General features: G+C 38.4%; 1 protein-coding gene across 6 annotated transcripts in view; it reads right to left on the bottom strand.

The window, feature by feature from the left end:
- stxbp5l (syntaxin binding protein 5L) overlaps window positions 1-15785 on the bottom strand; it is a 159543-nt gene that overhangs the window by 129353 nt on the left and 14405 nt on the right. For all 6 annotated transcript variants that reach the window (XM_044365755.1, XM_044365756.1, XM_044365759.1 and 3 more), the window contains exon 2: window positions 8519-8616. In XM_044365755.1, coding sequence (XP_044221690.1) covers window positions 8519-8616 — 98 coding nt within the window. The remainder of the gene's footprint in view (window positions 1-8518; window positions 8617-15785) is intronic.

Here is a 15785-nt window from a genome sequence, read left to right as displayed (position 1 = left end):
ATAATGGTATTGTTCATCCAACTGGCCCTGTGAAGCTGTTCCGTCACACACACTGTAAGACTGTGTGATTAATTATGGACTGTAACGGTAGCTGTGTGTTTACAAAGTGACCTCCTCCTATTGCCCGCTCACGCTCCATTGGCCAAATTAGGTTTACTAATTGCTTACTGCTGGTCATTGAACAACATGTGGCTACTGATGAGAGGATTTGTCCTCAAAAGTAACACTGCAGTTGCCTTCTTACCTAGCAACAAGCAGAGGACTGTTGTCTATATTGGCTAACTTATCACAATTACTCAGCACTGTCAAATTTCTGGGAGGGCAAAAGTCTTGGCAGTGTCTTGAGCTGATAGAGGAGAACATGCAATATCTTTAGTTGACTCTATTGATTTACTCAGTGTTGATATCACACCCAGAGACATTAAGAGTGAGGATCACAGATACAGTGTCTAATGCAGTGCACAGTATTATTTTTCAGTTTTATTTACACTCAATTGGCAGTTTATTAGGTACTAGGGGTGTAACGGTGCACCAAGTTCACGGTTCGGTACAATTTTGGTACAGCAGGGGAAAAAAAAGAAAATAACATTTTGGGCTTTCATTTTGAAAACTGTAAACATCCAGCAATGGCTCATCGGCTCCTAGCCAATTTGAAATTTGGCCCCTTGATCAGATTATGGATTATGTGTTCTGAAAGTAGCAGCTACTTCAAGAGATGTGCCAGGCATTTGAAAACCTTTAAAAACATCTGCCTAATTTTATTTGAAAGACATCAGATGTTTCAGGCATATCTGTTTATTGTTGAAATAAACATGATCTTGGTAACTGTGGTGGAGAAACCATACTAAAAATGCATATGTACGCTTAGTGAAAATGATAAAATACTATTTGAAAACATCAGAGTGACAGCAGTTTTTCCTTTTAGATGTACAGAAATCATTGTAAATCCTCACTCACGTTATATACTCAAAGTGGAGGTTCCTCTCATCTGTAAATATATGCAGTGTTACTTGACTGAATGTCTTATTACTTTTGTCTTCTTTCATTTGTAATCTTGAAAACTGTTTTCATTCTTTCTTGATTCCAGAAATGACTGACTTGGAGCAAACATTTCTACGCACCGCCATCACTGAGGTTTTGCCTGATCTTCCAAAGGTGACCAAAGATATTCTAGAAGACACCTTACGATCCCTTGGGGTAGAGACATATTATGATTCTAAGTTTATTGAGGAAGCCAATTTGATGTCAGCATTGAGGCCAATTCAAGCCCGAAAAGTCCTTGCTGCTTGGAAGCTGAGATGTAAGTCAAGCATTGCAGTACATGATGCAACTAGTGCCCAAAGTAAACTGCATAAAAGATCGGAAACATAGAAACATTCACATCGAGTTCCTGATAACTCTTTTGCATGTATGTGTCTGTTTTTGCAGGCCAGACTCCTGAAACCAGCAGGTCATCTGTTGGTCCCTCGCCAGGACCTCCAGCATCCTTGAAGGCATAAGTTCCCAGAGGAACTAATGCAGTCATTGGAGAGAGTCCACGAATGAGAAGAGAGATGGTCTGGATTGTGGTTTGTGAGATAATGAGGAAAAGTTCTTGCATAAGTAAAAGGAACTCTACTGAAGTTGCCAAAAAAGATGGTGGCAACATATCCAAAATCTCTGCAAGACATAATAGAGGGAGACATGACTGGGCCAGGGTATCACTCTCTAGTCAAGCAATTGCAAAATAGGATAGAGAATGTGAAGCAATCTACGACCCCAAAAATAGGAACACTTATGGGTGCATTAACTGGGATTTAAAATTCCTGCCCCTTGGAGAGACTCCAGAGAGCCAGCAGGAGAAGAAAAAACTGAAGATGATGTCTCAGCAAACTGATTCAAATCCAAAGGAGGTCAAACTTTTAATTAAGTTGACTTTCTACACACAGTGTAAACAAGTCAACCAGGGGAAAAATATAAAATATCTCCTAGAAGATTGGCCGTTTTGGTTCGATGAACTTGGCATGGCAGTCTGCTTCAAGGAACTCACTGGAAATGGGCTTAAGAAACTTTCACACAGCTCCTGAACTACATGAATACTGTTTGTGTGAACAAGAACAAATAGTTCCTACAGGCTGTAACAACGTTTATAGTGATGAGGGGAGAGCTGAGCAGTTGCTCTGAAGACGTCAAAGAGATGGTGCTGCTTCTGCTGTCATACTTTGATGAGAAGGAAGACGCGATGTTCTGTTATGTGGAGGACACATGCCTGGCAGGGGAAGTACAGATGGAGGGAGTGAAGTTCACTTGACTTCCATTACTGTGGTAAGCTAACTTTTTTTTTCTTTCTTAGTCTTTCTTTCATTCTCTCCTTTGTATTTCTCTGTTCTCTCTTCCTTTTCTTTCTCTCTTTTCTGTCCATTTGGACACAAATTCATGCTGCACAATGTTTTTTTTGTTACTGTAAGCTCTTAAGGTCAGTCAAAGTGGCCTTAAAAGGCTGTACATTTCTCTCCCCTAAACCTGCACATACACTGATTTCTGTATTGATGGTGAACAATTTAACTGACCTTGAAAATTTAAAAACATCAAATTGTTTTGTGAAATGTTTCAGGAACACATGTCACTTGTTTTCATTTTGTTTTAATTATGTTTTTCTGTTTTTTTCTTTTTAGGACAATCCTGCTATTCTTCAAGACCGTTCATGCTGAATGTGGATCAAAACATTGTGCACCATAACATCGCCTCCTTCATTTCTGCCCTGTGCATGATGTTTGGGAGCTATTATCGCTTCAACATCCATTACTCATCAGAGCTAGCATCAACCCTGGAGTTTCTACAGAGGTGTGGCTTTATCCAACATTTTCATTTTACTGAACTGAAAGAAATCTAAATTAGCTTCTGCAGTGACTTGAGAGTTAACAAACTTGTCATTATACCTTTTTATTATTATAAGTGGCTTTAAAATAAAGCCAGCTAGAAAAAATAATGATGAGTGAGTTTTTGTTGCTAAAGTGGAAATAGACAACCATTTTGCTTTAACTTGTTGTTATGAAGTAAATGTTGATTGCACAGTGTAATGGATATAGAATAATGACACCATCAGCCTTTAGATTGGTTCCCTATAAGCGTCACTTTCACTCTGCAATTCTGTCTGCCACAGAATACAATCTCCCGGAAAATGAAGCCTCAATTTACAGCATAAAGGAAGTGCGTCAACAAGAGTAAATCGCTTTTGTTTTTCCCGATAGCTATATCTCACAATAATTTGTTAGGTGGCCAACCTCTTTCTATTGTCTTGTTGCTATATGATAAATGTGGAATATCGAGTATACTGCCCTAATTAACTTGTCTTTTGATTTCTAGAGGGCTTTCTTATCGTTAGCTGCGGTAGCTTATGGGAAGAAAGCCTCACTCACTAAATTATAAACAACTTTTGAGTAAAATTTGCAGAAAATTTCAATTCAATGACAGTCAGTGAATTTGAATGGGATTCAATGTACAATAAGCGACAATAAGCATGTAAATCTTATGGAAGGAATTAGTTTAATAGCAGCATGGTCATGCTAATTCAGCAAAAAAGGGCTGTTGGATTTACCCATTTAAAATGTAATTTTTTTGTAAATTACAAAAGTTACAGGTTGTTCTGTAAAGTTTTTAACATTTTTACTGTATTGTTTACAGAATTATTCTGGCAACCACAGTTTGCCTTTTTTCCTGTAAAAACAACAGGATTTTTTAAATTAAATGAAAATATTTTTCTAATATCAATATACAGTATATCATATGAAAATGGATGTAAAATCCTATTCTATTCAATAAAGAACTGTCACTGTCACCCAGGCCTTGTGTAGCCCCAAAAAGAATCTAGCAATGATTTACAGTATTGCTGTTATAGTGTTGGATCAATGTTAACTGTCCAATCTGTCATAAACAAGTTGTTGATATCAACAGGAACCCTGTTTCTCTCCTTTTACTCCCTGCCACAATCTTCTTCCATTCCTCTCCTTGTGTCTCTCCTTATTCTTGTTCTCTCTCTGATCTGATTGTTTGTTATGAGAGGTGACTGTCTATCAGACTGAGCAATTCTGTTTATTGAACTGTTCATTGAAACTACATTCACTTTCACTGTGCCGACAGACAAACCAACACAGTAAGTGACAAACACCTGCACACACACACACACACACACACACACACACACATATATATTTGTGTGCACAGACACACAATATTGACACAGGTAGCCGACACATGGATGCAGACTCAGCAAGCACACACACAGGTTTGGCGCAGAAATTGAGAACGAAATACCTGAATGCACACACACACACACACACACACACACACACACACACACACACACACAAACACTTGTCATGCTCTCTCTCTGTTCTATTTGCTCTCAATAAACTAAATCTCAGCATATCTTGGTAATCTTGCCCCAGGCAGAGGGAGGAGTGTCCTAGGAGCCCACTGCAGAGAGCCTCATTGCCAACCCACTGCGCCAATCCTGATGACATCATCACTATGCACCATTCACCAGACCAGGACCGGTCCTACTGTGACTGCCTCTGCCGCTAATGGTTAATAAATGCCATTTAGACACACTACAGGCAATACATTTCCTAAACCCATAACGATACAACAGATTGTGGCAACATTCAGTATGCTCATGTGCCGTTAGTTTTACTGATGACTTTGGAGGGTTTAAGTTTGGAAAATTATGACTGGAGATAGGAGGCGATATAAAAGAAGAATTTGCCATTGGGGAAATGCAAATGGTGCTATATTGAACTACTACACAGACAACTCCTGCAGTTTACCACACAGGGTTATGTGGTTGCTTACTAATTTATACAAGAATAGAGTGTGAAGGAGGGAAAGGCCACAGATATAAACAGAGCACAAGATTCAGGTGAGAGAATCAACAATTAAATGTTCAATTACTACAGCAAGCTTAGGATTAGTCTTGCAGTGTTTTTATTTTGGCCAGAATAACAGTAAATAAATCAGAAAGTTTCTGGCACGCTCTTGTACACATTGTTATTGTGGACTGAGCCCTTGAGATTCAATTGTAGAATTTTTAAAGTTGAAACTGTTAAATACATAAATTGCTACTAGGATGACTCACTGTTGTGTTGTACTGTGCACTTTTAAATTGCCCTCCCAAAATGTGATTTTGGACTACTCACTGATGTACAGCAAATACTAGGTAAAGTTATTTCTGATATTGTGTAATTGTGGTTTAGAGAGATCATGCTAACATGTCTTGAGTTGATGTGTAACTGCATTTCAGACATTTTGCTCACTAACCACCATAAAATCCATTCACTTTAACAGTTATAATAGTTCTAAATTAATAAAAGCTGCATTCATCCAGATGCTTTTCTGCCCATACTACAGTATCTTTAACTACTTTCTGCTTTGTCATTGCCATCACATCACTGTCTCCATCCTTAACAATACAATCCTATCACCTTCCTCCTTCTTAATCTCCTAATGCTACCTTTGTCTCTTTCTCACTTTGTATTCCTTCTCATTTTTTTCACCACCTGCTTCCTTCACTCGCTCATTTTCTGCCCCTGAAAGGCACATCAGTGATGAGTTTAAGTCTTCCTCAATTTCATCCATCACATCATTCCTTCACCCTCATGGAAAAATCCAGAATCTATGAAAATACAAATACTGTTTATTGTTTCAATTCAAGTTTAACTGCTGACCAGTCAGACCAGTCAGTGTATGTGCACTGACTCCAAGTTTCCTTCCACATTATACTTGTGTAAGTTGTACACTGGAACATGATTAGCTTCCAAACTAGTTGTGATGTCACAAATCATGCTCGTAGGTACACGTCTGAAATGTCCCCCCTCCAGCAGATGAATGTGAAAACAGCCTTCCCATGTCAAACTCAACTACACAGTCATTCTGCACAATGTAGGTCAAACATTCAAATGAAGTAATAATAAGCAAAACACGTTTTTGAGTGAAGGGGGACTTTAAACTTATGCAGCACGCAATGTGATCATATAAGCTTATGTCTTATTATATTCTTTGAGAACTAAAGTCTTACTTCAGAGAAAACGCTGAGCCTTATTAACACCACATCCACTCATTTTCAAAGCCTTGTAGAAAAAATGAAATTGACAGGTTAATTCTACCATGAAAGAGAGGTTAAAGGTTATACTCCTGATGTCTGCTTGGAAAACAGATCAACGTTCTAGATGTAGACACAGTTCAGACATTGTATTTCAGAGTGGTTGTATCTAGCTCACTTCACTAGATACATCACTGCAGAAAATGTTTATTCAATGATGTATCCAGGTTATTATACACAAAAACCAATTGAGAAAAATGTAACTAACTTTCCAGTTACACACATGTACAGAAAAGAACAAAATGTTTTCTGACAAAGAAACCAGACTCCATGGAAACTCAGATATATTGATCACTCTTCTGCCTACACTGACTCAGATACACATACACACACCCATACTGTCCATACACAGGCACACATGTAGACATGCATGTCTACACACCACGCACAGACACACCCAGACACATGCCTGTACAAGCAGGCAGTCTGGAAATAGGCACCTCCCACTAGGAGCCCACATAACCGCAGTCCCACACAGTCGATCAATACTATCATCTGAATGCTTAACTTTGAACCCCCAGAAATCAATACAGATTTCTTAACAGGAGCGAAACATATATTTTTCTGCCAAATAATGATGTGTTGCTACAATAGAAAGCAGCGACTACAGCAACTACAGGTCAGTGACAGCAGACAAACAGGAGAGAAAAAGACAGGGTGCTAGCTTTACTGTAAATTGCTGTTTATTTGCGTGCTGCTCCATCCTGTAGAGATTTGGTGAGAAAAATGAAAATCTGGTGAAATGGTGAAATATCCTTAGTAGGTTGTGTGGGCAGCACTAAGATAGTGTAGATGCAGAATAAAGGCAATAGGCAGGATGTCCACTGTACACCGTACCACTCATAGAAATAGAAATGGAGCATGGGAAATTCCTGCAATGGCTACTACTGCATACAGTACTAATTACAGCTGCAAAGGAAAGAACATAGTGAGCAGAAATGCATTAAAAAAGCAATAGAAAAAAAAAAAACCCAAAGAGACCATGACAGAGGATGACAGGCAGATGTTTAAAGCGCTGAGAAGAAAAGGACGAACATTCAGAGAGGCTGTGAAGGACAAAGGAAGGATGAATTGAATAAATAAAAGCAGAAATAAGGGGGGAAAAAAAAGGTCCACTAGACAGAAGGCGATGGAGGGCTAGGCAGAATGAAAAACAGGAAAGTAGAGAAGTGTGTGTGTGTGCGTGTGTGAGCACGCAATTGAGAGAGAGAGAGAGAGTCAGTGACAGGCCACATGGGAGCAGAGGAAGGTGTGTGCAGCATGTCAATACAAATGCTAAGTCACTCAAGGGCTTCAATCCAGCTGAAATCTCCGCCTTGCTTCACAGTCACAGTATTCATTAAAGAAATATAGAGGGAGGGAATGGACTATGAGAGAGGGATGAGAAAGGATATCAAATTGCTATATTTGGCTGAGCTTATCCTGTAATCAAGTCACATTTGTGTCTTTTCATTAAGTATTCCCTGTGACATAAAACACCACTGTGCACCTTTACCTCAACATTCATCCTCCGCATTTCTTTCCCTCTCTTTCAAATATTCAAACAATGTCACATCTCCCCCGTCACTATTTCTTTGATTTCTCTGTTTCTTTCAACAGAGAAATCACTGTGTCTGTCCTTCTGCTATCCCAGCAGGCCCAGCAGTGTGACTTCTTCAGCATCAATAATTGTTTGTTTCCTCTGCCCTTAGTTACCTACGGGAATACTGGGAACTCTGGGTATTTATGAGGGCGTAATCTCCTACCTGGGACGTACTGACACGTCTGCTCCCATCCCTATAACCAGGTGACCCAGGGGACGGGCTGTTGGATGGACAGTTCTAAGCCTGCGACATGACAGCCGAGCAACATGAAATGACAGGGCTTAAAGATGGATGAGAATAAGGAGATGATGAGGAGGATGGGGAACTGAGGAAGGGAGGCCTCTGCCTGAAGACACACTATAGTTTTGCCGCAGGTTTGTCTGGGAATAGATACAGTATCTCTATCAACAATGTTGTGATTCCTCCTGATACTAGCGCAGGTTATGGATTACTTAGAAGAATAACACAGTGACTTACAGCAACAGCCAATGTCAAATATTTTTTATATAATTACAATGTGAATTGCAAGTGTATATCATTTTGTATTTCATGCTTATTAAAATTGAAATAGCTTGAAACTAAATTCATTCCTGCCAAACAAATACTACAACAAAACATGGATTGGATGACTCGTTTTATGTTGTATAGCTCTTGTTTTATAATAATGAACTGTGGCAAAGGCAAGGTAGTGTGTTTACAGTAAAATACATAAATATATACTGTATTTTATGTATTGTATAGTTTTCTAGTGTGTCTCCAGACTAAGGGAGGAAGAAAGCAGATGAGGGGTAAAGGATACATCCGTACGCCGCCTGATCTGGAGCCAACGGCCAGGAGCTTCTGCACAGGGTCAAAGGCCAAAGCAGTGGGCTGGTAAGGGAAACCATGACGAACAGTCTGCAACACAAAAACACAAAACAATGTTTTAACTCAACAAGTAAAAACATTTTAGGATCATGGTTAAGGTAATTACATGATTTTATCATTTAATGATTTTACCTGGCCCTATGACATTCTACCGGGTGGTGAATCCGGTGGAAGCTTTGACATTTTGAAAAGCTAAATGTTCATTTTTGTAAAACTGTGACCTTTAATTCAATAAAAAATACACAACTAAATCCCTTGAAAAGATAACTAATGACTCAAAAGCATTCAATTATGTGTTTCTTTTTTATTGTCAGCAAATATTTTGTCAGAATAGCTTAATTGTCGTATTTTTGAATATGCAATCAACCCTTTCTAACTAATAGATATTTGTAGCATTGCAGGAAAAAAAGTGGATTACAGTAGGCTCAAAGAACATTTTTCTTGTGACATAGTCACATGTGTGATTGCTATGGCGACAGTCTGATATTTTTGTGATGCTTATTGTTTGAAACTGTAGATCCAAGCTGAGGTAAAGCACTTATATTTTTACTTATATTACTCTAGAGTACTACTGGTACTACAACAAAAAATGATAATTACGAACAAGAAATGTACCCACACACTCCAACTGTACCTGTATTTGCCCCATATTAACATTTATGAATACAGAACACATTAAAGACGCTGCAGAATTTCAATGAGCTGAACGCTGATTGAAATTCAAATACCAGACCTTTGCAAGGTCAACATTCATACTGATAAAAAAATGAGATTTCACTCTGTGTAATTAGCAACTAGCTTCTATCAATGTTGCATCCGGATTGAACTGAAATGAACTGTCCTCAACATTCATATGTCGAGGCCTGACTAGACAAAACAACACTGTCTCTCACACTCCCACTCCGAGATGCCCTGCATGCAATGCAGCTGTCTACCATTAGTCATGTTAAATTTGCCAGCAGTGCCTCACTTTCTGTAATCTGCTCAGGGGGGATGTACAGACATGGACATCACCAGTGTTGAATGGAAATGTTACAACAATGATATTACTGTTTTACCAGCAAACTGCAGTATGAGAAATTTCGGTTTCAAGCCAAATGACAATGCTACAGAGACGAATACAACAGATTTCATCTGTAAAATTCTTAATATAACTCAATAAACCTCTGGTTTTGAACGCACCAGGAAGTCATAAGTGGTTTGTTTGTTCATAACACCCATTGTTGTCAGACCCCCCCTACCCCCCACCTCATCTCCAGCACAAACACCTTTTTTGGCTGCAGGAATTGTTGTTACATTGCTTTTGTGATTTCATTAATAATACCCAGACATGAATTTGGAAAGATAATATGAGAGTCTGTGGATAAATGAAATGGTTATAAAACACAAACAGAATGAAATCAGTCAGCAGTGATCAGACTTGACAGAGGAAAATGAGAAACGACACGGAGGGACACTGAATCACACTGCTACCAGAGGACAGAATGTGAGTCTGTGTGTGTGTGTCTGTGTGAGCATGTACGCAGGTTCTTCTGTGTTTGATGGTCTAAATGTTAATTTACACATTTTACACGGTTGTAAGTAAATTATCCAAGTGCATGACATGTTATATTTGTTATATTTAGGCTAAAAAGGTGTGTCTGTGTGTGTGTGTGTGTGTCTGTGTGTGAGTCTGTAAAGTATTAAGAGTACCTGGCCTGCAGACGCACATATATCTCTTACTTGACTAATACATACACAGCACAGTTCCACACAAATGGACACTAATTAATAATATTGCTAACTTTTATGCAAGAGATAAGAACAGTAAGGGTTATGGGGTCATGTCGGGTTATGCAAAGTGTTTATAGTGAACAGGCACACTCAAAGGTGGGGTGTAAAGCTAACCGTCTTTGAGAGGGGGAGACACAATTAAAATGGGAATAACAGCACAGTCTCTCCTGGAAGCCATAATGTACCCAGTTCCTCAGTTTAACATGGGCATCACCATCTCCATCACCACCATTCAGGAGTAAACACAACAAATGCAGGCATTCTCCTGTCAATTCTAATTTTCAATAATTTTGTCACCTGTTTTCCTTTAGAGAAGTGGTAGTAGAAGAAAAAGCTTCAGAACTAAACTAAATCCAATCAGAGGGCACAATGTTGCACACAAGGGCTCTTTTTTGCAATGCAAACTATCCAAATTTAATAACACTGAACAAATTTATAACTGACTACATATGTATCACAATAATGCAGTTAATGCATCTGGAAGGCATTGGGCTGTAACATTAAGATATGCACCATGAACCCCAACACCTACACTTCAACACACATCCACATATATTTTATAGAGTTGAGCTATTTTAAAATTAAATGGGCTTGTGATCGTAATCCTCTTTCATCATTTAATGGGTTTCGCGCATGAAACAGGATGTTGGTGTGGGACTTGGTGCCAGAAGTGACTACATTTGAGAGTTCAAAGGTAGGTGGGACCTAGTTTGCAGAATAGGCACTGACACACGCCTTCACCCTGTCATTAAGAATCACTTGCCATCCCTATGCCCCCACTCATGGAGGAGACAAAAGAGGAAGGTCAGATGTTAATGTCGGGGAATAAATGTTTTTGCAATAAACCTTTGGCAGTGGAGAGAGCTGCAGATGATACCGGCAATACTGTTTCACGCCGACACCCAAAAACACATCTCTGACTGTGATGGATCAAAATGAGATTTTTTTTTGTTAACCCAACCAAATATAGAATGCATCAGCAAATAAATTCTGACACTTAAATGTCACACACAGACATTCATACACCAAATCACTCATAGTTAATCATCATGCACATCTATAACAGAGAAACATAGACATATACATAGAAGAATCTAGCCAGACACACACAAACACATATTTATCCTCTAGGTCTTGCCACCCAGGACCTTTTAGGTCCTCTGACCCACCTCAGAAGCAGTGTTGCTGGGATACAGGAGAGCCACCCCCCCCCCCCACATATACATACAAGAGAGCCAAGAAGTGGATGAGAGAGAACACATTTACTCTGGTGAATCTCAGAGCAGCTCATACATATTTTAAGGCCAAAGCCATAAAGCAATTTTTCTCCCTCTTTCAGGGCATGTGTTCATGTATGTGTGTCCAGGTTCACCCATACTTCCATCTTCTGTCAATTCCATGTCGTGGTGGTTTTTCATTGCCTTAAAAAGCAGGTGCCTGATATAGATTATTTTATTCAGTCAGCAACATTTAAAATCGATAGTCTGATGAGGTAGCTGTTTTCAAACTAAGGTTACAAACCCATACTGTGAGCAGTCCCCAGGTAACAGCTGAAAAATTGACAAGGGAAAATAAATTCAAAGGAATCATGAGGCAGCCGAGATGTACATTTAGAAAGCCACTCAGCTGTGCAGCAACTGTTGACCTGCTGCAAAGGACCTGCGTTATGGCGGCCAGAGGCTGCATTACATCAACTCCGCTCTCCATCCACCTCCTCCCCTTTTTCCTCTTTCTCTGTTATGTTGCTTTCTTTTGTCCAAATATACAAACTTTTATGTGCGCAAGCTTGACGTTCATTCAGATAACAAGACAGACATCCCTGCGCCCCAAAGACTGATACCACCTTAAGCCACCCACCGTTCTCTCTCTCTCCACACAGCATTCAGCTGCAGAGCTGGTCTAGACCCCTAGTTCTATAAATAGCAAGCAGCACCCATGTCTACCACTGCCAGCAAATTGTGCATTGAGCAGCTATATCTCCAAACACAGATCAACTCCATTCAAATACCCCTTATCGTTAGGTGATTACAGTAAATGTTGGCAACATTAATGCTTATATTCTCATTAGCAATGACTATGTACAAAATGTTCAGGTAGCAGGCTTCACATTTTTAGACAGCACTTACCATTGTTTTGCCAGTTAAAATTACAAACGTCATCAGCAAAAGATTATATCAACTGAGGCTAATTTACAATGATTTCATGAGTGACTTGATGAAAAGCAAAAATATTATTTGGCTGTAGTCTAATTAATATGCTGTCTGCAAGCCGTGTCTGTACTTGGCCAAACTGTGTTTGTTGGAGAAAAAAACACCACTCTACAATCAAGAGTGGACTGCATGTTTTAGCAACAGTATTTTACCAGTAATACTTATTCAAGCTTATCAACTTACTAGTTGATAAACACAGTACGCATTTTTCTGGGAGAAATCTTCTGGCCCTGAGAAAATTATGACAACAGTATGTATTTAGTGGCAGCAACAGTAATTTCTAAAGAAAGTCATCTTTACTGAACAGATAGTGGGTACAGAGACTCAGATTTCACAACAGAAAATACAACAGGAAAGTCATATTCAAATACACCAATGATATCCGGGAAATGCATTATAAAGACATAAAAACAAAGTGCTATTAGTATCAGATTCAGGCAGTATTTCAGATCCTGCCATTGACATCAAAGCCTCTAACCACCACCACAGAAAATATGCTGCTCCTCCATCTTGCTAACAATATAGATTCATTAATACGGACTACTGAAGCAACTAGTTTCATGTTATATATCCTTTTTAAAAGCCTTGTCAAAGAACATTTCCACTATGCCAGACACACATTGTTAAAAAAATGCACACATAGAACAAGTACCAAAATTACGAATTAAACTTCATAACATTATTTTCACCAATCATAACCAAGATTTGACCTTGGTGGTACAGAGAGCTACAGAAGAAGGGTCTACTGTTTTAGTTAAATGTGTTTAAAGTTGGGAATACTTAGAGTTCACAGGGCTTTATAATGATTTCATTATAGAGGGTATAGTACAATCAGTCAGGAAATGACAAGTTACTATTAAAAAGAATCAATTAAGGTGTGTTGCATGCATGAAGGCCTCTATCATCACTGATCCTGAGTAGCCAGGAGCATTTGTGACCCTTGGGTGGGATGAACCTGAACTCATATTGATCTGGTTGAGAGGTGTGAATACATTGTCTGCATTGTACAGCACCTTGTAACTCTGGTTTTGAAAATTAAATAATTTAAATAAAGTTTTCTTACTTACATCAGTAGTTTTTTTTTATTACCATGGTAGATAGGATTGCCTGAAACCTGCTACAATTTTTAGGCTGAGTAGGGTATAGGTGCTACATACAGTACATGTAATTTCCTTGTTTTACTACTGTATCTCTAGCTCAGAACTATGTTAAAAGAGGTGGTCAAAGAGTGAAAACCGGTCCAACTTAATAACTAATTATTTGTTTCAAGCCTTCAATATGGCGCGTGGTACTACATGGCGACTTAACTGCAAGACCTTCCATGTGAGCTGTAAAACATTACCTGGCCTAGATGGTGCTTGGATACATTTATCTACACAACAACAAAATCACAAGGGAAGCACTTTACACATGGGGCAAGAATAAAAGGAGGAATGGATGAAGAGGCCACTTGCAAGGTGAGGTTTAAAGCAAGAGCACTGACAAGTAGTGAATAATTCATAGTGAGAGTATGCGTGTGGACAGCAGAGGATAGCAGAAGAAAATGGAAATGATGGAGAGAGATGTACTGTATACTGTTGAGGGCCAAAGGCAAATTTATGTTATCTTATTATCTATTTTGTGATATCAACATATCCTGAATTAAACAAAATGTGCCAGACTCTAATTTAGCCATCTTTAATCAACAGACATAAAGCAGAGGTTGCTTTAACTATTGAAATCATCACATTATAAACTAACTCTTTACTAAAACAAGCCCACAGCACACCTGCCCTAATGCCTAATGTTTGATTTGGTCAGTGATATATTGATAATAGTAGGCCTATTGACAGTGTAGCAATACAGGTAGTCAGGTAGGCAGCTTTAATACTTTGAAATTTATTAAAAATAACATCACTTAATTTCACAGAAGGGGTGAAAAATTGCCACAAGGTAATTGTCAAAATGGTAACTGTTACATTTCTTGATTAATAACAGGTGTGTTAGACTGTTGAAATGTTGAGGCTTTTGATGTTTAATGGTATCTTCAGGTAAGGTTAGCTTTCTAAAATGGCTAAAACCAAGACAACACACACCCAAGCAAGCTTTACTAGAGCATATAGTTAAATGTCTTAGTGATGTTGAAAAGGGAGTGATAACTAACCTTCACAACACTTTGTTGAGTTCAGGCTATCAGTCCCTTAAATGCTTGGCAGTTGGGTTTGAAGCTAACTTTAGCCTAACACTAAATTAGCTCTTAGCTGTTAACAAACACTAAGCTAACTCAGCTAACTATCAAGTCCTTTTCTGTGTTGAGGAGGGTGATAGAAACATTTTATCCATCAACAAAATTATTTTTTTCTCACAAAAGCTGGAGCCAGTAATGCTACATCCGCTGTTGCAAATTTCCGGACACTCATACCTGATCTGACCTGACATCTTGGTTTGACCATATGGTGTTATATGGTGTTCACATTGAATAGAAACCTGATTATCATATCCCCATTTACACAATCATAACAGTATCCAGGTGTCTAATTGTCTGCCTGCAGGTGTGTCTTTCTGAACATCTCAGTGTCTTATTTCTGCACTGACCATCATAGTTTTATTGTATAACTGACTACCGCATAATGATCAATAACCTGAATAAGGTGTTTCCATGCCACAGTGGTGGTTTCTATCAGGGTACGCCAGCTAGCATACACAGGTTTCTCAAAACTGGGATAAGGTCTTATCCAGGTTTCTTAAACCAGAATATGGTGTTTAAATGTGTAACACATAACTGAGATACTCCAAAAACCTGATCATAGGATAAGGATACACATGAAAATACACTCAGTGATGTGACTGGCAGATATATTGATACAGTGTCAACGTCTTTTTTATTATTATTATTCTTTATTTGTTGATCACAAGAAGATAGTTTGGTAAATAATTATCCTGTGATCACAGGATACACAAGATATCAAAACTTATATAATATATGTGTTTATATATATTATATACATATAATACTACACTATAGACTCTCTGGCCTTCCTAAGTACAGTTTTCTTCTCACTTTTTGATTCTTGGTCCATGATCAGATATCTTTATTGAAGATATAAAAAATCTGATTCAACTCTAATAGTTAGAAAACTATTACAGCTGTTTTTAAAAGCCTTTTTTCTTTTAATCCAGAATATTAATAATAATAAAACTGTAATACTATATCATTTAAAACAAATCAACCCTCAA

The sequence above is a fragment of the Thunnus albacares genome, chromosome 11 (assembly GCF_914725855.1).
Source record: "Thunnus albacares chromosome 11, fThuAlb1.1, whole genome shotgun sequence".
In the NCBI taxonomy this organism is placed as follows: Eukaryota; Metazoa; Chordata; class Actinopteri; order Scombriformes; family Scombridae; genus Thunnus; species Thunnus albacares.
This window is presented reverse-complemented; position numbering and strand designations above follow the sequence as displayed.